This window comes from Physeter macrocephalus, chromosome 14, assembly GCF_002837175.3.
Source record: "Physeter macrocephalus isolate SW-GA chromosome 14, ASM283717v5, whole genome shotgun sequence".
NCBI classification, from domain to species: Eukaryota; Metazoa; Chordata; class Mammalia; order Artiodactyla; family Physeteridae; genus Physeter; species Physeter macrocephalus.
This window is the reverse complement of record NC_041227.1, coordinates 112,938,034-112,961,977: the sequence shown is the minus strand read 5'-3', so window position 1 is coordinate 112,961,977 and position 23,944 is coordinate 112,938,034. Positions and strand designations below refer to the sequence as shown.

General features: G+C 42.9%; 2 protein-coding genes across 4 annotated transcripts in view; one reads left to right on the top strand and one right to left on the bottom strand.

Moving 5' to 3' along the window:
- Positions 1–11,160, bottom strand: part of FAM117A (family with sequence similarity 117 member A) — a 64,457-nt gene extending 53,297 nt beyond the window's left edge. Inside the window, exon 1 of the mRNA XM_055089973.1 lies at positions 10,725–11,160. The gene's annotated coding sequence lies outside the window, so the exon portion shown is untranslated. The remainder of the gene's footprint in view (positions 1–10,724) is intronic.
- Positions 11,161–11,283: 123 nt separating this feature from the next.
- KAT7 (lysine acetyltransferase 7) overlaps positions 11,284–23,944 on the top strand; it is a 32,515-nt gene continuing 19,854 nt past the window's right edge. For 2 of the 3 annotated variants that reach the window (XM_024130297.3, XM_007131002.4), the window contains exons 1-5: positions 11,284–11,472; positions 14,103–14,250; positions 16,499–16,675; positions 17,850–18,089; positions 23,459–23,541. In XM_024130297.3, the coding sequence (XP_023986065.1) occupies positions 11,458–11,472; positions 14,103–14,250; positions 16,499–16,675; positions 17,850–18,089; positions 23,459–23,541 (663 nt within the window). In that variant the 5' untranslated portion in view covers positions 11,284–11,457. The remainder of the gene's footprint in view (positions 11,473–14,102; positions 14,251–16,498; positions 16,676–17,849; positions 18,090–23,458; positions 23,542–23,944) is intronic. The other variant, XM_024130298.3, reaches the window with a different exon arrangement.

The window sequence follows — 23,944 nt, the reverse complement described above, 5'->3', positions numbered from 1 at the left end:
ACCTTGTATCCAATTCTTGCTGGAAGACCCTGATGGCTCAAAGCCTCGAGGAGTTGTGTTGTTATGCAGCAGAAGGGCCTGGAATGTTCCAGTACATTCCACCAGTGGCCTCTGTGACCCCCTGCTTCTATTCAGCTTGGGCAAAGACCTGCTAATCTACAAAGCAGCGTGTATTCTGTTGGGGTAGGAAGCAGCTTGGTCTTACTTCTTCCATGCCACCCTGATAGTATCATACAAGTTGGCCCCTTCCTTGGAAGTCCCACCCAGAAGCTCCATCCAATTCTCTGACCTACTGGGTGTTTGCCCAGAATGTCAAGTCAGGGTCTAGATCTCAACTCTGTTAATTTTTTGCCCATATACACCCAATTTTGAATTCTTCCCCAAAAATTCTTCCTGGGATCTCTGAATCTGTGGTGGGTCTGCATTCCTCAGAATGCCCAAGAAGCTTGTGCCACCTGTGGAGACACTAACATCAGGGGCCCAGAAAGAAGGTAATATAATTAGGATGCTCTAGACCATGTGCCCCAACTACACAGCATAGAAGAATACTTCTGCTTACTGGGAGCTTCCTATAGGCTAAGTAATTTGCACACATAATATTATTTAACCCTCAGTCTTAGTTATTATATCCTATCCAGTTGGTGTAACTATCCCCAATTCACAGGTGAGAAAACTGAGGCTCAGAAAGGTTAGGAAATGTATTGGAGGTTATCCAGCTAGAGAAGACAGGTTCATCTGCTTTCAAAGACTGTGTATAACCACTACTGGGGGGTTCAGTGGACTAGGTCAGAGGGATGCAGACCTAGAGGTCCACCCTTACCCAGAAGTTGAAGGTCAGAGTTAGGAATACAGACCAGACCTTATAACCCACTTCCCTGCCTCCCTGTCACCTCCCCTAGCCCTAAACTCTCTAGAACTCTGACTTTGTTTATAGTGCAGAGAAGCAGTGCTCAGAAATTATGGAGGTGAGTCTGGCAGGTTCCAGCTGTTCTTGGTGAGGGAGTTGAACATTTTTTGGAACTCTTCCTTGAAAAAAGCATGGACTAAATGCACTTCCTTTCTCCAAGCTTCCTACCTTGGGGAAGGAGAGAGATGGGGAAGCTGGGGGATTTCCATTTAGGAGAAACCAGAGACGATCAAAGGAGGTAGGACGGTGGTGCTGCCCTTTAAGAAAGACTGCCAGAGCTCTGGAACTTGGACTCTTAAGACACTTCTGTAAGGTGCCAAGTAAAGTGAGAAAGCTCTTCCTGGGGTCAAAAGAGGAGCTACAAGAGGAGGCCCTAGGGAAGACTTGGCAGAAAAGGGTGGGAAGGAAGTCAGACTCTATCCAGGACCAAAAGTGTGGTTTAATTCTGGACCCACCAAAACCAAAAAAAAGAAAGGGGCTCACCCCTTGACTCCCTACGTCCGGGGTAGGACAGCCAAATAAGGGGAACTCTTGCCGGACTGTGCTCTCCATTTTGACACAAAACACTGGCTGTACTGCCTGCCCAGCCTGCCAGAGAGCTGCTGGAAAGAGCCACTGACCGCTGCATTTGGTTGATAAATAATGGGCACCCCTGCCTGCTGCCCATTCTCTTTTCTTCTCCCTGCTTAGTTTGCAGCCTTCTGCCTGGCAGGGAGCCCCAGAATAGGGGTGGGAGAGAAGGGTCCTCCAAACAGTATTTAGTCCTTAGTGATTTATAGCCTGCTGGAAGGGGAGGTGGGGGATGTCAGACGGGGAAGCCCCTGGGGCTAGTTTCCATGATGCATCAGCACACCATTGACAAGAGTCTAAGTATTTTCCTGATGCCTGTGCCTTCAGGCCCATCTTTGAGAGAAGATACAGCCCTTAGCCCTCTGGTACCAGGTAGGATGAGACCAGCAGAGCTGGCTGGGAAACGAACACACAACCAAATCCTAAACCTTTTACTTTAAGCCACACACTGCTGGGAGAGGGAAGAAATAAGTGAGGGTGAGCAGCTCAATAGTTGTTTTTGGAGGATTTATTTTTTTAATGTACGAGAATTCTTTTGAACCCTCCATGGCTCTAAGAAAAACTATTTGAAATGTCCCTGCTTAAGGGGCCGGGGTGGGGGGGGCGGGTAAGTGCCAGGGATGGAAGGCTAAATGCCAGGAGGCTGGTTGCAGGGATTCTTGGAACCAGGGCTATTGGCCTCCCTGCTGTGGGCTCAGGAATACCAGCCCCAGGCTCTGGTTGCCCTGAGAGATGCAGCCATTTTTACTTCTGATTGAAGGGCACCACCTTCTGGGATTTTCCCTTCTTTGGTGAAAACCCAAGTAGAATATGCCCAGGGAACCAATGGGGCATGTGCCCAAGAGTCTGGAGGGCACTGGAGATAACAATGTGAGGCAGGGTGAGATCAATGCTTTTTATAGTTTAGAGTTTGGTCCCTGCTGGTGGAGAGAAGATGCATTTTGTGAGAGTGTATGGTAATTGCCCTTCATAAGGATGATCTCAAAAGGTCAAGGGATGGGCCTTGAATAGCCCTAATGTCCCTGAAATAGTCTATTGTATAGCTATTGTCCATACATGTAAAGGAGCCCTTCTTGACCCTATTCATACTTTTCTGCCTCTGGGATTTCCCAAGTGAAAATCGTATTATACTTTATCCCCAGACCCGAGTGTACCTCTTTTAAGCTTCAACAACAAAATAGTTCAACATACATTTCTTGAGCTCCTACTATGTGCCAGGCATCGTGCTGGGTGCTGGGAATATAGAGATAAATAACACAGTCTCTTCTCTGGGGAGTCTACAGTCTAGTTTTTGAAAGATTTTCCTTCGCACTGACTTTTCGCATTTGGTAAATAAATCTGCATCTATTCCCTTTATATTTTCATATGCATGGATCAAAGTCTCAGCTTCCATTTTGCCACAATCTTTAAAATTTTGCCTCATATGGTAACCTCCATTTTCCCCTTGACCAATTTAGATAACTTTCTTTGGACTCTGATATGTCTTCTTAGGAGTTGAGTGACCAGAATTAGACACCATATTTCATATACAAATGCTATATGAATGTGTGTACAAGAGTAACGCTATGTTGTCTAACTTCCTTCATTTATCATTATTATTGCCATTCTTTCATACATCCAATAGTTACTGAGTACCTATTAAGCACTATGTACTATGCTGGGTGCTGAGAATGCAATGGTAAATGGACACTGCTCTCATGAAACCTAGTCTGGGTATGTGTTGGGAGGACAGAAGCAAAGGATCCAAACAGTCACACAGATAGATATATAATTATAAACTGAGACAAATGTTATGAAGAAAAACACCGGGTGCTGTAACAGTATAGAAATAAGGGCTTTGGTATAGTCTGGAAGCTTCGGGAAATAGTTTCCTGAGGAAATGACATTTGACCTTAGATCTGAAGGATTAGTGGAAAGAGGTGAAGAAGGGAATGCGGGAAGAACATTCCAGACAGAGTAAAGAGTTTGTGCAAAGATCCTGAGGTGGAAGGAACCAGGGGACTCCTGAGAATTGCAGGAAAGCCAATGAGGTTAAAGCACAGAGAATGAGGTTGTGTGGGATCGGCTGGAGAATTAACCAAAGGGAAGATCATGCAGGTCACTGCAGGCCAGGTAAGAATTTCAGTCTTTATCCTACAGAAGATCATGGAACCAAAGTCTTTACAGAAAAGCTTTTTTTCCCAGATTATTAATGCTGCTTATACTTGTCTTGAAGGAGAACAGTAATAATAGTCTGAACTATTAGGAACTTTCCCAGTTTCCTGGCATGGTGTGGCTATGTCTGGCTGGCCCTGGGGAGGCCCAAAGCTGATGAACGGGCCCCAGCCTGGCAGCCCTCAGGCAAGGGATGGACACTGTCAGTATGGACAGAGACGCAGGGGTGGAGGGTGGGTGGAGCGCTTTGCCTGAGGTATCAGCCCCACAGTGACATTTGGAACAGCCCCAAGCCTATGGCTCTTCTTCCTTGATAAGTCTATCATGTGTACCCCCCCCCCCATTTAAATGGTCTTCTCACCCTGCCACTCTTCCTACAGCAGCTGTGCACCCCACCCAATCTGGGGAAGGCCTCTGGATAAGAACTCTGACACTGCCCAGAACCTGAGGTCTTGGCCTTCTGAGTTCAGGCCTTAGTACTGTCTGGAACCATGTATATACATATCCCTGATAGTTTTCCAGAGTTATTAATGGAAGCCATGGGAGAATAGGGTCATGATGGTTGGACTTGGCCTTTCTGAAGCCCTCTCTTTCCTTCCAGGCCTATCTTTGGAGAATGTGGTCTGGTGTAGTGACATCTACTGGCAAGGCTAGGCAGGTAAAAAAAATGACCAGTTGCCCACTCATCCTCAAGTAATTTCCAGACTAGTAAGAAAATCATCCTTAACCCCTGAGATTGGGTTGGGTCAGTAACCTCAGTTGGTTAGAGCAAGACTAAGAAGAGCAGGGTTGTGAGTTTGGACCATGTATGTGCTGATTTACCTTAAATAGAGAAATTATTTTCCTAGTTGTAGCTCGCATCCCTCACCCTGGCAGTTGATCCACATTTGGGTACAATTAGTCACAAGGGAGATTGACTGAGCGTGTGTAAGTGACTCAGAGAGAACCATTCCTGGCCCCAGTTCCTGGGAAAGCATCTCCCAACAAATGAAATGACCCTCAGTTTACAAACGGCAGAAGGCAGGGTCATTTTTGACTGGTTTGCGAATTTTTTTCCTAGTACTCAGTTTCTCCTGAGTCAACACAACCATCTTCAGTTTCTATAGTGGGCAAGAGTGACTACAGCTTTTAAAGCGGCCCCTCAGTTCTTGCTGAGATAAGACATAACCTGCCTCCCCACTGCCTTCATCCATGTCATCTACACATTCTGTTCATAATATCATTCTCCTTCTTAATAGCATGCATACTTGACCAAGAGTTTACCACTAGAGGTAATAGGGAAGCCAGAGAGAAAGAGGAGAAACTACTAAAGAAATCATTATGAAGCAAATCTTCTGCTTTCTTAGTAACACTGATTCCATAGCTGAATGTGGCTCAAAGCATCTATCTTTCATACAAACTTAAAAGAAAATCATCAAGACCTCAGTAGAGAAATGAGTAATACATAGGATTTCATGGAAGAGGAATCAGGACTAGTAAAGAAACACATGGAAGACTGAAGTCTATCCTAACTAGAAATAAAATGAAAAGCACATTTGAGGTGCAGTTTTCATTTTTTTACTAAACTTGCAAGATTTTATTAAGTGGTAACACTCAGTTCTGGGAACATCTTAAAATTGGTATCCTCCCACAATGATGGTGACACTTTAAATCTGGGCAAGTCTTCAGGGAAAGAAATAAAGCAACGTATAAGAGGCAGAAATAAAAACAGGAGAGCTACAGATGCATGCAGACTCTCACTGCAGCATTATTTGATTTAAAAGACCCTCAATAATCCCAAATAGGGGAGTGAGAGCACATTATGTCACAGAGCCACATTGCAATGTCACACAGCAATTACAATTACAATCATGAGGACTACAGAGAAACATGGGAAATATTGAGAATGTGTAAAAAATATGAAATTTCATGTAAACAATGAGTGCATTTATACAAAACGTGTACATGTAATAAAATGTACACATGTGGAGAAAAATTGGAAGGCAATATGCAAAAAATAAAAATAGCTCTATGGCACCAGTGAGATTAAGGATGTCTTTTATTTTTTCAGACATTTATTTAGTGTTATTATACTGCGTTAGTAACTTTTGAAAAAGTGGAGGGGGTTGGTGCCGGTGAACATCATACTCCCCCAGCCCCCTCCTATACACACTTGTCCTAAATCATCAGCTGGAGGAGGAAAAGACCATGTGTGTTTATTCACAGTGTGCACTCAGCTCCTACCCAATGCCTAGCACTTATCAGATGCTCAATAAACATAAGTTGAATGAATAAATGAAAATGCCTGCAGTCTAAAAAGTCTCAACCCATGATCACTGAGTACATTCCATCCTGGGGAATAAAGAATTTGGTTTTGCTAGAATTAAAAATAAAAAAAGAAGGTCCATCCATAACAGCAATTCCCTGGTTTTCTTGATAAGTGAATTTGGGCATGGAGAACCCAGGGAGAGACAGGCTATTAAAGCAAACCCAATTACCACCCAGGAACATATGTTGCCCTGAGGCCTCTGCTGCCATAACAACATTGCGTAACTATAACTACAGCCCTGGAGGCTTTGGCCCTGTCAAATAAGGAAAAGGATGTCTTCATTGTATGAGGGCTTTGTGCTCAGATTGGCTTCCCTAGGGAGCTTGGATGGGGCGGGGGGAGGTAGATAGTGGAAGAAAGGAGGAGATGAAGGGCAGGAGTGGGAGAAGAACTGCTACTGAATCAGGATCAGAGAGATTTTTTCTTTTGCTTTTAGCAATTTTCAAAATGCAGTTATTTGACTGTTTAGTTTTGGTCGTTATTTATAACCCCAGCTACAGAGGTGGGGAACAGTGACTGAGCCTGCTGGGATCTGTCCAATACCTTCCCCCAGGGCGGGGCTGGGGTGGGTGGTGGATAAGGTGATCCAAGAACCAAATTAACAAGTGACCAAGAAGGTAAGAGAAGTTCCAGGCCATCTCCAGCAAGAGTAAGAAAGGAGGGACCACTAATGACCTCACTGACTCTATTTTTTTTCAATTAAAAAAATATATTGACTTATTTATTTATTTCCACTGACTCTATTTTTAAGGCAGCTGTGAGTGAAAAGATTTTAATATGAATTATGGTCACATCAGCAAATTCTGAGATTCCTGCAGAGGGACAGAGACTAGGCCAATACTTTTACTCAGAAGCTGCGAGATTAGCCTGGCTACACTACCATTGTCTTTAAAAGGTCAAGGCATGCTTCCCCACCTTACAGGACAGTTATTTGCACACAGAGGAAACTGCTATCCCTAACCCCTCCTGGTCAAAAAGAGGCTTAGAGGTGAGAGGGTGGCTGGTTCTGTGCAAGTCTTTCCTAACTGAGCCAACACCTGGCAGTGGCCACCCCATTTACTGAGCCCTTTTACATGCCAGCAAGGGAGAAGCTGGAGACGATGTGGCCAGCCAGGCAAGGCTCCCAACCTCCAGGAACTCCCAGGCCTTCGAACAAACGATGGACAACTACACTTTGTATTTGAAATATGGTACCCACCATTTGACTGGCAAGGGGAGCATTTGAAAGGAAATTGAGGGATCTTTTAGGGAGCTTCAAATGTAACTGAGGAGACAAGATACAGGTATGAGAAAGAAACTTCACAAGAACATACACAAAAGATTATCCCCGCTACCCCTGCCCTGTTTGGTTCCTTCTCAGCTCTGGGTAAGGGTATTATTATGGAAGCATTCTGACTGGTCTCCCTGCCACTCTGATCTGTCCCCCTCACAGCTTTCAGAAAGAGATCTCTAAAGTTCAAGTCTAATTGTGGGACTCCTCTGATTAAAGTCCTTCAGAGATTCCCCCTCACCTCCAGCCCAGGCTCCTCAGCAGGGCATTCAAGGCTCTGCATGAACTGGTTCCCAAAACCATTCCTGCCTCTTCTTATGTCAACGACTCCAAATCCAGTCATGCCCTTAGTCACCCACACACAGTACTGCTCCACACCTCTGTGCTTTTGCACATGCTGTTCCCTCTGCATAGAAAGCCCTTACTCTCCTTGTCCGCTGGCAAACTTACTTGTCCTATGAAATTCTACTCGTTTCACCTCCTCTATGCATCCTTTCCTAAACCCTCCTGATAAAACTGTCCACTTCCTCCTCTGTAGCACTTCTGAACCTTGCTAATCTTTCTATTTTTCCATTAATACTCTTATAGTGTTTTGGAACAACAAGCTTACTGGCCTGGGGAAACACGATGTTTTATCCATCTTGCTTTGACTCAATGCCTGACATATAATGCCTGGGTAATCATCTTGCTCAATAGACAAAAGCAAACAAACATCGAGACCATATAAAGCTATATTCACAAAGATTAAGATGTTACTGCCATAACTAGGGTAACTGGAATAATAAATATCGGTAACAACAGCCATTTATTGCCAGAGTAAGAGCATTTACTCTGTCAGGAACTGTGCTAAGCTCTCTATAACAATCATTTCCTTTAATCCTTATAACAACCTATTATGCTATTCGCATCTCCACTTCACAGATGAGAAAACTCAGGCACAGGTAAATTTTATAACTTGTCCAAGAGCAATGCAGACAGAAAGCGACAGAGCTAAAACTCAAATCCAGATCTGACATCAAACCCTGTACTGGATGCTAGAAGAGCTGATGAGTAAAACAAATAGGAGTTATGTTCCTCTTACTTTTTAGGTAAGGAGAGAGGGAAACAGAACATCTACCAAACTGTATAAGGAAAAGTACACATAAAGCAGTAAGTGCAAAATAACTTAAATCACTATGCCCTAATACCTTAGGAAGAATAAACCAGGAAAGACCTTCTGAAGAAAGTAAATATTAAAGAAGGTTGTGAGATGCATCAAGGCAAGAAGAAAAGCCTGTGTGAAAGCATAAAAGCAGAAAGAGCAGTGGAGCTACCCATGTGAAGTCTGGCGTACGAGTATGGGCAGGGGGCAACTGGTAAAAGGCTTTGAAACGAACATCAGTTCCTGCTTTGAGCAATAACTGTATCATGATGAAAATAAAACTCAAAGTAAAGATTATGTTTGGTTCAAAAAAAGAAAGGCAGAGAGCAAAAAGCTTTTAGGATTTCCCCTTCCCCATTCTAAATATACCTAGCTAAAAAAAAAAGGGACTTCCCTGGTGGTGCAGTGGTTAAGAATCCGCCTTCCAATGCAGGGGACACAGGTTCGATCCCTGGTCCAGGAAGATCCCACATGCCGGGGAGCAACTGAGCCCATGCGCCACAACTACTGAACTACTGAGCCCACGTGCTGCAACTACTGAAGCCCATGCACCTAGAGGCTGTGCTCTGCAACAAGAGAAGCCACCACAATGAGAAGCCCACACACTGCAACGAAGACCCAATGCAGCCAAAAAAAAAAAAATACATATATATATATAGATATATAGATATACACACACACACCCCTAGCTGTTCGACTTTCATCTTTAGTACATACCTTTCTTACGATCACATTTCTACCTTCTTGGTGTTAGTTTTTTCATCTTTCTGCCAGAGAGTACACCTTCCCAGGACAAGAACCATGTCTAAAGGAAACTGTAACTCTTTTAATGTTACCTGCAGTGTTTGAAAATTCAGTGTAAGGGATTAACTAATGTTGAACATCTGTAATGCTGGTGTTTGTATTTTAAATGGCTAAGTCAGGATTTTATTCTAAAACACTAATTTCTAGGGAGGGATGCTTCACCATCTTTGAGTGCTATACATTCAGAGACTGTGAAACAGTAAACATATTCTGATTGACTAGAAAGAATTTACTGTATGTAGAGCATGGTCTGGGTACTATTTATTTATTTATTATTTTTGGATGCGTTGGGTCTTCGTTGCTGCGCGCGGGCTTTCCTCTAGTTGCAGGAAGCCGTGGCTACTCTTCGCTGCGGTGCGCAGGCTTCTCATTGCGGTGTCTTCCCTTGTTGTGGAGCACAGGCTCTAGGCGCACGGGTTTCAGTAGTTATGGCGCGTGGGCTCAGTACTTGTGGCTTGCGGGCTCCAGAGCACAGGCTCAGTAGTTGTGGAGCACGGGCTTAGTTGCTCCGCAGCATGTGGGATCTTCCCGGAACAGGGCTCGAACCTGTGCCCCCTGAATTGGCAGGTGGATTCTTAACCACTGTGCCACCAGGGAAGCCCAGCTCTGGGTAATATTAAGGATGGTATAAAAGAAATGAGATATGCTCTTAACAGAAGAGCTCCTTACCAATAGTCGGGGAGCCACAACATCCAAGAGTAACCTGAGGAACACTCCAGTAAGTGCAAAATAACAGTAATAGTGTGAAATTAAATGCTTAAGTCCTGAGGGGATACAAAAGAAGAAACAGGAGCCCTTTCCAAATAAGCTCTTATGTGCAATTCAACCTAAGTAAGTTATTCAAAGGTATTTATAGTAAACACTAAAAACTAAACACTAAATGCTAAAAGCTGCCTGGGTTAACACCAGCCCAGTGTATCTCCAAGGAGAGTACTAACCAAGGGTCTGGAACTTCAATTCTTCAGAGTCCTCTGTTCAGCACATTAATCGGATGTTTACCTTCTGCTGCTTTGTTCCTTAGCTCAGCTCTAGGGGGAAATCTCCATCTTAGCTAGCCTCAGGTGAAACTGGGGTCCAGGGTCCTAACTTAATGACTGAGCTGGGCTGGATTCCACCCATGCGCTCTGGGCCAAGCCTTGGTCTCCTCAAGGCTTTTCTTCCAGCAAGACTAAATCCTCAATGCCTGCTGTCCACTTCCCAGCCTTTTCTTATGATTCTTCTAGTCTTACATCTTCCACAACTTCTCCTTTCAAGGCGCTCTCACTATTATTTAAAGATCAACGCCTTTCTGAGCTCCAGCTTTACTAAAAATATTCCTTCCTCTTCCCCCTTCCCCCAACTCCTGGCTCAAGCATCTGCATTTCGAGAGGTCACTTGGGCTAACGGGTTCAATGCTTCTCCGGCTCTGGTATGGCGCACACAAACACACACACTCTCACCCTGCAGGCCACCCAAGGCTCTCAAACCCATACAGAACGTGCTCACCACAGAACTAAATTGGTAATTCTTTGGAGCTACAGCTTCTGGAGAATGGTTCTGTCTCCTTTCGCGAGTGAACGGATTAACTTACTTGCTGTTCGCTAAGGGCAAGGACAATGTCTCCTCTACCAGACAAGAAACTTCCCGATGATAGACGCTACCCTTTCGTTCCTTTCACAAGCCCCTATTCTCACCACTTTGAGACACAGGATGGCTGTTAAAATATAGCTTCTTCTGCAAAATATCCCTTCCCAACTTTGAGTTTATGTCATAAACTGAAACGTCCTTTAGCCAATTCGGCGACGAAGGGGTTAAACCTCAGCAACCTGATGGATTCCGGGGCTTTCCTTCCCCGACTTCGGAAATTAAAACGACCAGTAAGGGAAATGTTGCCCAAGGTAAAGATGAGAACCGTTAACTTCAACTGTCGGGCTTCTGCCCCAAACAGGAATGGCTACCCACGCCTACAAAGGGTGCCATTCCCCTAACTAAACACGGCTCACCCCGGTTTCCACCATCGGTGTCATTTCCTGACCAAGTCCAAAATGGCGCTCAGTAGCCTCACCGGAGGAACGAACCTCCCAGCATCCTCTCTGACCCGTAACGTCAGGTGACGCGAACCCCAGCCGGAAGTAGAGGAAAAAGCGCCTCAGCCCGCGGCGCCTGCGCAGAAGGCTCTAGACGCTGTGAAGCAGGAGGCACTTAGGATCGTACGCAGGATTGGGACTGCTACAGAGGCCGCCACGGAGCCCGCCGGAGCCACCGTTCCTACTGCTGCTGCCGCCGCTGCCCGAATCGGAACCGTCGGGCCGCAGCCGCCGGCAATGCCGCGAAGGAAGGTGAGAGGAACGGGACAGGAGGGATGGCGGGTTTCTAAGGACAGTCTTTTGAGCAACGTGACGCAGTTGGCCACGCCTCACAGTGGTTGGATTCCAACTTCCCGCTCCCCCGAACCTAGCTCAGCAACCCTCTCTTCTGTCCATACCCAACAGAAAAATGTGGGCCCGACCCTGGCCTCGGCCTATGCTTGCAACTATTCCCGCCCTCTGCTTGCCTGGCTCGGAGGCGTTCTTCTCGTTAATTGGTCGCTGAAACGTCTAGAAGCATATTGATTGGCTGGTGACACCGCCCATTTGTGCTCAACGGTCACCTCCCCGCGTGTGGGGGCGGTGTCTGGGCCCGGCCCCACCGCTCTCCGACTGGCGGTAGAGAACGATCCCTTTTCTCTTGATTGGCTGGGCTTGGCAGTCTGTCCTGTGGGGGCGCGGTTTAGCGGGGCCGCGATTGGGTGGCACGAATCCCCCTCCCTTTCGTCTGGAGATGCTCATAGGAGGAGAGGCGGGGTTTGGGAGCATCCTTCCTTTCCCTGCGGGGGACACAACAAAGCAGGGGACTGGGTGGTGGAAACCAGCGCCCACTCCCAAGGGATCTAACTCTGGCCTGTTGCTCCTAAGCTGTAATTATTACTTGTTTCCTTAGTTGGACAGCGCCTAGAAAATGCAGTTCGTAAAATCAGAACCTTTGTAGAATTAGATGGGACTTACGAGATCACCTAAGGACACTCCCATCCCTTCTTTTCTGAGCTAAACAGAGGCTTATTGGAGTGCCCCAAGCTACTCAATTAGGCAATGGCAGAGCCAGGACTACAGAACAAATCTAATTCAGTTCAACAAATGCTTATTGACTACTTGCTACATGCTGGTTGCTGGGGATTCAGAAATTAATTAGACGTGATCCCTGGCTTAAGGAAATCAGAGTCTGATGGGGAAAACAGACATATAAATAACTGTAGAAGGATCTAGTAAATTCTCTACTTGGCAGTAATATACAAAGCTTAATGTCAGGGAAGTGGGAGAGCAATTAAGTCTGTTCTGGAATAAGATGGGAAGTAGATTGGTGAAAGCCAGAGAGAAGAACTGAGTTCCACGGTCAGGCCAGGAAGGGATGGTCAGAGATGATCAGGGATTCAAATATCTGGGTAATTGGACTAGATGACCTTTAAGATTCCCCTTTTATCCTGTCAATTTTCTGTGACCCTCTCTGGGGCCTCCACTCATTATCTGGGCAGATTAGACTTGAAATATTTGGAAAGTTGGGTGGTATTCTTGTTCACTTCTGCAGAAATGTTTCTCTTCACAGAGGCTTTCAAATATTTACACTTTTTAATGTCTCCTAAAATGACGTACATTGATAGGTGGTATTTATGTTAAGGCTTACCAAATGCAGGAATATTACTGGTGCCTTGGAAGAGGCCCACAGTCCCCTTTCTTCAGTTCCCAAATACAAAGAGCTCTTGAAAATGTAAATTTTTTAGTAACTTATTTGGTGGCAAAACCTGTCCTAAACTGTCCTGAGTTTTCGTGTGTCTCATTTAGTGTGATTATTTACATATTTTGCTGCAGAAAGGGTGTTATTTGCAGCATATATGCAAATTATTCCCTTTCCAAAAATCTAAAAAGTTATGAAGTCTAAACACAGCTGGTCCTAAGGGTTTTGAATAAAGAATTGAGGACTTGTAATTTGAAACTTTGGTGTTTTTTTTTGTTTTTTATTTTTTTAGCAAATACATTTCTCTTTCTGGTTTAGTAAAAGGTGTAGTGTTAATGCTCAGTTGATAAAAGTTATCTTTATGGTTAATCATGCCTCAGGAGGTTAACAATTGACAAATAATTATTAATTGAAAAGACGATTTATTCTTTTTATTTATTTATTTTGCGGTACGCGGGCCTCGCACTGTTTTGGCCTCTCCCGTTGCGGAGCACAGGCTCCGGACGCGCATGCTCAGCGGCCTTGGCTCACGGGCCCAGCCGCTCCACGGCATGTGGGGGATCTTCCCCGACCGGGGCACGAACCCATGTCCCTTGCATTGGCAGGCGGACTCTCAACCACTGTGCCACCAGGGAAGCCTTTCTCCCCTCCTTTCTTAAAGCACTTTTGCCATTCATGTGGAGAAGCTTCAAAAGTAGATAAGAAAGAAGAATGTTACTCTTTTTCTCCTTAAGTTCTTTTGGGATCAAAGTTGTGGACCATGACATTTTGAATTAGTGTGTAGTTTTTAAAAATGTAATAGCTGGTCATGGAGACTGTACAAAAGCTACTCTGAATTTCAATTGGGGTGTAGTACTAACATTTTTCTCATTACCCTGGACTTTCTGTAAGTACATGGTTATGTCAACCAGACTGTTTTGAGCAGAATACTTTCCAGTTTGTGGTACTGACCTCCAGATGGACTTGTTTCAGAATTAACGGTAATACAGTAAGAATTCTCTTTCTGTGTTTATTTAATAAGGGTGCATTATTTGTAGGTTGTTTCATTTAAATGCTCTAAATAAAGGAAAGTTGGCTGTGGAATCCTTTCTTAGGTTTGAACTTGGTGTTTTCAGTATCACAGTTCGTTCTTTTTCCAGTGTTAATTCAAACCCACAGAGTAAATGTTTCTGTGCTAATGTTTGGATCTATGGTGTTACAGAGGAATGCAGGCAGTAGTTCAGATGGAACCGAAGATTCCGATTTTTCTACAGATCTCGAGCACACAGACAGTTCAGAGAGTGATGGCACATCCCGGCGATCTGCCCGAGTTACCCGCTCCTCAGCCCGACTAAGCCAGAGTTCCCAAGGTAAAAGGCGGCTTCCTTCTTCCTGACCACATCTCACAGCTGACTGGACATCACGTTATTGTGCTAGTTACTGTGGAAACTGGTCCCATGTCTTGATGTTGATGACAGAATCTGGTAAAATGCAGAGTAAATGACTGCGAAGTGTCAGGTTTTTAAAAATGTTTCTGTTGGGGGTACTGTCCAATTTGTAGACCCAAAGGAACTATGTCTGGTTTAATAGGTGTGTGACACATGTATGTCCTGAGTCATTTAATTTTTTATAGATTACAGTTTCCCTATCAGTAAAATGAGAATGCTATCTTTTCACTTTCGTTAGAATGGTTTAGGCCTAGGGGCTTAAAATAGTCTCTTGAACTTGTTATTATAGGAGGCCTAATACTTTTAAAAACCACGTTTAATTCTGTAATGTAGTCAGGTACAGGTAATAAATATAAATAGTTGACCTAACTATCAATTGTAAATACCCAGAATTTTGCTTTGGTAGTAAAGAACAGAGAATCCTGGTGTCGGAAGGTTCTCTAGTGCAATTAGCTATCTGGGCTTAGATTTGGAGGGTACCCCTAAACCCTCTTGGCTCTGCTCTGGGATTCCCTGGGGAAGAAAGAAAGTTGTAATGAATACAGAAAGCTGATGATCAACAGGAGATAATAAATTAAGAGGGAAAATATAATATGCTTAGAGCGCTTAAACAGTGTTGATTTGGTTAGTGCTTTGTATAAGCATGTTGCAAAATGAGAGAAAAACATCTCTTTTTTCAAGCAAGAAAGTGGGAACATTCTCAGCAACTGTTCCTTACTTTATTTTTGAATCTAATATTTGAGCTGAAGGATAGATGTTGTCTCTTGATTTCTCAACTTTTAAGTTTTTAATCTTTTGGCATAATGGGAATATTGATAAATGGCTACTGTAATTCAAGTACTATGCTATGTACTGGAATACCATGATAGAAAAATCATACTTCCTCCCCTCAAGGAGCTCACAGTTTAGTTCGGGATGTAAACTGGTATGGTAAGGCATTGTGGAACGGGCTCTGAGATAGGTTTGCATAGAGTACTGTGGAAGCCCAGATATGGAAATCTTACGCGATCTAGTAGGAATTTACAAGTTGAAGGATGGGAGAGTGTTATTATAGGCAGGGAGTACAGTATATGCAAAGGAATGGGCATAAGTGTTCTTATAAAGTATAATTGGTCATGCCCTGGACACCTGAAAGTTGTAAATATTCAAAATAGCTAGGAATTACATGAGCTCTGGGTCTCCTTCTAGTTATACTTTATGACCACTGAGTCGCACAACTCCATGGGGCACCATTCACAGTGTGGTCCATGTAAGATGACCCTCTCTAAAGCAAAATGTAGACTATCAATACATTGTGAATGGAACCCCCTGGAGGTATGCAAACTGAAAACCTAGCTGTGCGCTAACATTTACACAAGAGTTTGAGAATTTCAGTTTTCTTCTTTGAAGAATCTGTAAGATATACATGTTAGGATTTTTTGTTGATTAAAATATGCTTTAATTTTAGCTCTGAATTTCTTTTATTCCTTTTTTGAGTGTCATCAGAGGGGAGATGAGAAAAGGCTACTGGGTGCTTCAGAATAGATTTCTCTATCCAAAAGAATTTTAAAAGTTGTAGTCTTGCCTTGCGCTTTACAAATCTAATATTATTTTGCTTTAGAGTATCAGATAGGGTAATCAGGAAGGGAAAAAAGCGATCCTTAAGGAAAGGAAATATTCGTATATTGATATACTTTAGTAGTAGAGCATCTGTTTTCTGGTGGGTTAGAGTAAGGGACGAAAGAGAGGATGTAGCTAATATTTAAAAAGCACTAGATTTAGCTACCTAGGGATCATGTTAGGTGCCTTACATGAATTATTCCACTTATTCTCACACAGAATGTATGAGGAATATGCTACTAGTTTTTCCCCATTTTTTATAGATCAGGAAACAGGCTTGGAGAGATTAACTTGCCCAAGATGCCACAGCTAGTTAGTATGATGAAGTGGAATTGAATCACGTTCAGTCTTGATTCCAGAGCCTAAACTATTAATTCCTTGCTGTATTGCATCTCTATACCTGATCTATTTTGCTTATATTTAGTTCAGTAAAATGGATATTTTGAGGATTTGTTGGATTTTTTGAAATATGAAGAGGAGGGCCTACGTGCTAATAAGTCATACCACTGGGAAATAAAACAGATTTCCTTCTTTTTTCAATTGTTTTATTGTTTTTAAAAATCGGGATCAGATTCCAGTCCTGTTCGAAATTTGCAGTCTTTTGGCACTGAGGAGCCTGCTTATTCTACCAGGAGAGTGACCCGTAGTCAGCAGCAGCCTACCCCAGTGACTCCGAAAAAATACCCTCTTCGGCAGACTCGTTCATCTGGCTCAGAAACTGAGCAAGTGGTTGACTTTTCAGATAGAGGTGAGTGGGTATGGTATGATTTGGACCCATTACAGAGAGGGTCTAGTCAGTTTCCTCTTCAGGGAGGCTTGGAGCCACTGCAGATAGATAGATGCCCAATACAAAATTCAGCTAGGTGAATGCTGTGTGTCTGATTCCTTTTTTGTGTCTTGCTGAGGTCAAGTTTGGTACTGTAGTACTCTTGAGGTCCAGAGTAGCTGGAGTATATTTGATTGGACCTGCAGTAGGCAAAAGGGACTGGGTACCTCTTACCCACAGATGAAGAAGGCTTAAAGCAGATTTTCTTATAGCCGTGCTTGTCAGTCCATTTATCTCTGAATTTCTGAAGAGGAGTGACCCATCAGTAATGGGGAATGGTAAGGTATTGAGGTTGTGATTCAGCACCCCAAATCAGAGGCCTTAGATCAAAGGCTTTAGGCTTTTAGCCTGCCAACACCCCACGGCATGTGTAACTTCCCCAACCAGGGATGGAACCGGCGGCCCCTGCAGTGGAAGCGCAGAGTCTTAACCACTAGACCACCAGGGAAGTCTGGTCAGCTGGTTTGATGGAACCGTATTTACTTTTTTAAAAAAGTTTTGTTGCCAGTATTTGAAAAAACAAAGATTTCATGTAAAAACCTGAGTTACTAGTTTCTTTAAAAAAATGGAAAGCTCTGGGAACATTAGGTGGCCATTCGCCACAGTAATAATTGGCTCTCGATTTGGCCTTGCTCAGCCCTGGTAGGCATTTGGTTTGCAACCCCTGATTTAGAGTTAGGTCCATTCACAGTCTCACACCAAGTCTGTTCAGTGTCATCCAGAAAGAACCATTTTCATTTATCTTCCATCCTGTGTATCTTCTGGAAGGAGAGTGGGGTGGTAATGTTTTTTAAAGATTTATTCCCATCCAGTTTTGATTACCCATGATTTGGGGCTTGGGAGAAACACAGATAAGTAAAATGCATTAGGTAAACTCCAAATGGAATTTTAGTCAGGATTTAAAGTTGCAAAAGAGGAATGATGTTATTAGTTTCTCTTCATTTTCTATTTAGTTTTATGGCAGATAAGTGGCTAAAAATTAGTGGTTAAATCGTAGAAAGAGGATCTTGGAAAGCCCATGAGCTCTTCTGAATATAATAACCCTCTAAATAAAATAAACCCCATTCATGAGTTCTCCCAATTGCTTTTACTTTAGAAACTAAAAATACAGCTGATCATGATGAGTCTCCACCTCGAACGCCAACTGGAAACGCCCCTTCTTCTGAGTCTGATATAGACATCTCCAGCCCCAACGTTTCTCACGATGAGAGCATTGCCAAAGACATGTCCTTGAAGGACTCAGGCAGTGATCTCTCTCATCGCCCCAAGCGCCGCCGCTTCCATGAAAGCTACAATTTCAATATGAAGTGTCCTACACCAGGCTGTAACTCCCTAGGTAAGTGTGCCCAAGCCTCATGACACCCTGTGATATGTGGTTCTCTCTCCCTCTGGAATTAGGATCACCTAGAAATGTTTAGTGTTCCATTGCGACTTAGCTTCTTAGGCTGTTCAGTGATCACTCCTCAGAATAACGCTGAATTGCCCGCTTGAATAAAAGCATCTCTGGGACTTCCCTAGTGGCGCAGTGGTTAAGAATCCGCCCGCCATTGCAGGGGACATGGGTTGCAGCCCTGGTCCGGGAAGATCCCACGTGCCGCGGAGCACCTAAGCCCGTGCGCCACAACTACTAAGCCTGCGCTCTAGAGCCCGTGAGCCGCAACTGCCGAAGCCTGCATGCATAGAGACCGTGCTCCGCAACAAGAGAAGCCATCGCAATGAGAAGCCCGCACACCACAAGGAAGAGTAGCCCCTGCTCTCTGCATCTAGAGAAAGCCTGCGTGAAGCAACGAAGCCCCAACGCAGCCAAAAAAAAAAAAGCATCTCTGCTTCTTGGCCTCTTATCCATAGTAACAGATTTGGTTACAGGGAAATTAACTGTGACGGGCCATTCAGTTTATTGAGAGCTTTTCCCAGTGAAAAAGTCTCTCATTTTTCCAGCAAAAACACAACGGAAAACCAGTTATCTCTAAATATCTCATTGTGCGGTGCTTAGTTCAAGCTTACTGAGGACTAATAGACTGTAAGTTAGTGATGAATAATGGTTGTATGGCCATAGCTATTAAGGAAATAAGAAAAACAGATTTTTTTTGGTCAAGAGGCTCTGCAGGTAAGGAGTACAGATGAGATCCTGGCCTTTTGTGACTTCTGTAGTTTTAGGTCTTATGGCTCTGTGTGCTTTACTAAGTATAAACCAGATAAGCATTTCTGCACAGATAGATGAATATTTCATTATTTTCTTATGACTTATTTTTCCCCCTTACTGACGGATTCTAGTAATGGTTTAAAAACCTTATTTGTGCTCCTTAAGTGAGATTAGGTGCAAATGTTGGGCTAAGCTTTTGTCTAGAGTTGAAAGGTCCTGATTGGAAGATAAGGGGCTCTCTTTCTATCTGCAAATTTAGCCTTTGGGGACTTCCCTGGTGGCGCAGTGGTTAAGAATCTGCCTGCCAATTCAGGGGACACGGGTTTGAGCCCTGGTCCGGGAAGATCCCACATGCCACAGAGCACCTAAGCCTGTGCTCCACAGCTACTGAGCCTGCACTCTAGAGCCTGCGAGCCATGACTACGGAGCCCATGTGCCACAGCTACTGAAGCCCGCACTCCTACAGCCCGTGCTCCGCAGCAAGAGAAGCCACTGCAATGAGAAGCACACACACTGCAACGAAGACCCAACACAGCCAAAAATAAATAAAATTTTAAAAAAAATTTAGCCTTTGAATGTGGCCACCAGGTTCAGAAAAAAAGTAGAACAGAGTAAGTTGCTGCTTTGCAGACCACCAGTACATTTTCCCTAGTATTTTATTTATTTGGATCCTTTCCTGGTCTTATCAGCAGTTTCTTAGGTAATTTCAAGCCATCAAAATGCATAAATAAAGCAAAAGTTCCCCTGAACACTATACCAGTTGTTACTCAAGATAGTTGCTTCAGGCCTAAATCAATTTCCTTGAGATAAATAATGAAAAACTAAGAATAGACAGTATATAAACACTAGTACAAGAGATAGCTAATGTGCTTTCAGACGGTAAGAGGATCTCGTTGCCACACAGCAGGAGAAGAAATTTTCCTCAGCTCTGCTTGTAGCTATCCACACATCCTTAGATTGTTACTTCTATTTTATGTACTATGTATAATCAGTCATTCAATACTTATTGACTATTTTAAATTCTGGGGGTGGAGTTGTGAACATGTCAAATTCCCTACCCTCATGTAGCTTATAGTCTAACTGGGGAAGGCAAAACAGATGTGTAATACATCAACTGGAGATGTATGCTGTGAAGGGTAGGATACCGCACATACACACAAGCGTGTGTGAGTTGGGAAAGCCACGCTGATATGCTGATATTCGAGCAGAAACCTGAGATAAGTGAGAGAGTGAACCATTTGAGTATCTGGGGGATAAGCATTATGGGTAGAGGGAACAGCAAGTGCACAGGGTCTGGGGCAAGAGAATGCTTAACCACTTTGAGGAGTATTTTTTTTGGGAGGGTGGGGGGTGCTGCGCCGTGCGGCATGCAGGGTCTTAGTTCCCTGACCAGGGATCAACCCGTGCCCTCTGCACTGGGAGCACGGAGTCTTAACCACTGAACCTCCAGGGAAGTCCCTTTGAGGAATACTTTAGGGGCCAATATGCCTGGAGCAGATAGACCAGAATGGGGAGGAGGAGACAGACCAGAATGAGGTTAGAGTGGGGGACTGATTCTGTGTTATTTACGTCCTGGACTCAGCACCCTTAATGTGGTAGACCAGAGGGTAAATATAAATCTGTTGCATCACAGGAAAGTTTACTTGACTTTTGGTTTTAATGTATTGGTGAAGTTTGAAAAGTATGAACCGGAGCTTCCAAAATTATTCTGGATCTTGTTCCACTCTTCATCTTAGGCAAAACAATGTCGTTAATTTTTTTTTTTTTTTTGGTAATTTTGGTATGAAAGTAGGATGTGCTTTTAAAAAATTAAAACCCTACAGGAGGTCTTGAGTGCTAAGTAAAAGTTCTCCTTCACTCATATCCCCAGAACCATGCCCTAGATATAAAACTACTATTGGTAGTTTTTTATGAATGCTGATAAGATTCTATACATATATAGCACACGTGTATATGTACATGTATTTCTTTTTTTGTTATTTATAAAGAGGAAAATATACAATGGTTTGACATCTTAGATATTTATTGGCACTCAGAGGTCCATCTGTTTAAAGGATACAGAGAATTCCATTATATTGAAAGTTCAGAAATTATTTAAATTGCCCTGTATTGATTGACATTTATATTGTTTCTCATGTTTTAACTTTTTTTTTCTTAAAGCTATTTTGAACAGTACTGTAATTGATAGCCTTGTATGTATGTATTTTGGTGTCTTTCTAGAAAATCTGTTGGATAAATTCATAGCAGTGGAATTGCTAGGTCAATACAACAGCTATCATTTTTAAACTTTTAATATAGACATATTGGTTGTAGTTTACATATTATAAAATAAAACAAACGTGAATAATTTATTCAGAAGTTATAGATGCATAGTATCTAAAAAGCTTGCTATAACAGTGATACTTTACATTTTGTACATAGTGTTTGATCAGTGAGGGTAGTTTTTTGTGTCTAAGATAAATGTGTGGATCTCTAAGATTACATTTTAAATAATATAGTCCTGGAGAAATGGCAGCCTGCATATCATGTATTAACTCCCCTCTCCCCCAGTACTTGGACTGTTTTTACCCTTTATTTATTTATTTTTTGGCTGCGCTGCAAGGCTTGTGAGATCTTAGTTCCCCGACCAGGGATCAAACCCAGGCCCTTGGCAGTGAGAGCATGGAGCCCTGACCACTGGGCCACCAGGGAATTCCCTGTTTTTACCCTTTAAAGCTTACTCTGTAAATCTTGTATAATTTTTAAATCCCTTTTAAATGTCTCCTTTACCCCAAGAAAGATAAAGATTTTTGTAGATTTGCAATTTAGCTTAGCTAATTTATCTTTTTATCTCATTAGCCTTGGCTCACCATCCCTCTCAATCTTAGGTGTTTGATAAACCTTTTGATTGAAGGGACATATAAAAATGAAATATCAATTCTCTGTGTATTTTCACAAACCACATGAGAAATAGAAAAATGAAGAGATACTTTAGATAAAATGAGCTTTCTGTATTGTTTTTCCTAATATCTTCATCTTCCTTTCTTAAGAGGGCCTTGTGCGAACTGCCTGTTTAAAAGTTTGATTATGTATTTTATAAATAAATGAATGAATGACTAATATAAAAGTTTGATTATAGAAGAAGGCTAAGTCTTTAAACAAAACCAACCACCCCTCCAAAAGAATGAATATATTTAATCTGGTCCAAAATTATCAAGGCGTGTTTCCTTATATGATAGAAAAGGCCACTTCCTTCTCCATTTTTCATAAGTTTCTTTTGATTTTTGAAAGAAGTTCAGGGGCTTCCCTGGTGGCGCAGTGGTTAAGAATCCGCCTGCCAATGCAGGGGACACAGGTTCGAGCCCTGGTCCAGGAAGATCCCACATGCCGCGGAGCAGCTAAGCCTGTGTGCCACAACTACTGAGCCTGCGCTCTAGAGCCTGAGAGCCATAGCTACTGAGCCCACATGCCACAACTACTGAAGCCCGCGTGCCTAGAGCCCATTTTCCACAGCAAGAGAAGCCACTGCAACGAGAAGCCCGTGCACCGCAATGAAGAGTAGCTCCTGCTCACTACAAGTAGAGAAAGCCCGCGCACAGCAACGAAGACCCAACACAGCCAAAAAAAAAGTTCAATTCAGATCGGATAACGTTGCATAACAGGAAGGAAAGTACTTACTGTACATATTACTTGATCAGTTTAGCATAGGAAAGTTAAATTCCACCAAAAGAAAATATTCTTGCTTGTAACTTTGTGCCTTTTATTTTTATTTATTTATTTAAATTTATTTTATTTATTTATTTTTGGCTGCATTGGGTCTTCGTTGCTGTGCGCGGGCTTTCTCTAGTTGCGGTGAGCAGGGGCTACTCTCTGTTGTGGTATGCGGGCTTCTCATTGCAGTTAACTGTGCCTTTTATTTTTATTTATTTATTTAAATTTATTTTATTTATTTATTTTTGGCTGCATTGGGTCTTCGTTGCTGTGCGCGGGCTTTCTCTAGTTGCGGTGAGCAGGGGCTACTCTTTGTTGTGGTATGCGAGCTTCTCATTGCAGTGGCTTCTCTTGTTGCGGAGCACAGGCTCTAGGCACGCGGGCTTCAGTAGTTGTGGCTCGTGGGCTCTAGAGCACACACTCAGTAGTTGTGGCACACGGGCTCAGTTGCTCTGCGGCATGTGGGATCTTCCCGGACCAGGGCTCGAACCCGCGTCCTCTGCATTGGCAGGCGGATTCTTAACCACTGCGCCACTGGGGAAGCCCAACTTTGTGCCTTTTAAATAAGTTTATGGCATTAATGACATTTTGGAATTTGAGAAATAATTATCAGAAAAGAAGGAACTATAATTTATACTGAATATATGCAAGTGTGTTCAAAGATTGCTAGATCCAACCTGTGGAAGAAAAGAATTTATTGTGGGTGCAAGTTATGACCCTAACAGCACTTACCTTTGATGGATTTCATCTGTAATCAGACATGTACGTGATAAAATGATACCATAAAAAAAGGTAGAGGAAGGTAGAGAAAAATATGACTTTACAAGCTTAAATCTTTCATCTTGAGATTAAGTTTTTTCCTCCTTTAACAGGACACCTTACAGGAAAACACGAGAGACATTTCTCTATATCAGGATGCCCTCTCTATCATAACCTCTCAGCTGATGAATGCAAGGTAACTGTATTTGTATTGTCATTTATTCATCATATACTTATTGAGTGCTTACCATTTGCCAGGCACTTTGCTAAACAATGGGGATACAGTGTGAACAAAATGGGCAAGGTCCATGTTCTTACATTCTAGTGGAGGAAACATTATAAAAAACAACTGTGTTTAAAAAAAAAAAAACCAGACAAATGAATTATTCTACGTAATGAGTGTTTTGAGAGAAATTAACAGTGAGATTATGGAATATTTGGAACACCATCCTCTAAGTGCTTTGATATTTTCTGTTGAAAATTATCTTCAAAGATTGCTAGGGACCTTTTCCACTAAGGAATAATTTGCATAAATATGTGATCTCAATATTTATGCATTAGTTTCTCTTCTTATAAATCTATGAGGACATTTTGCTTTT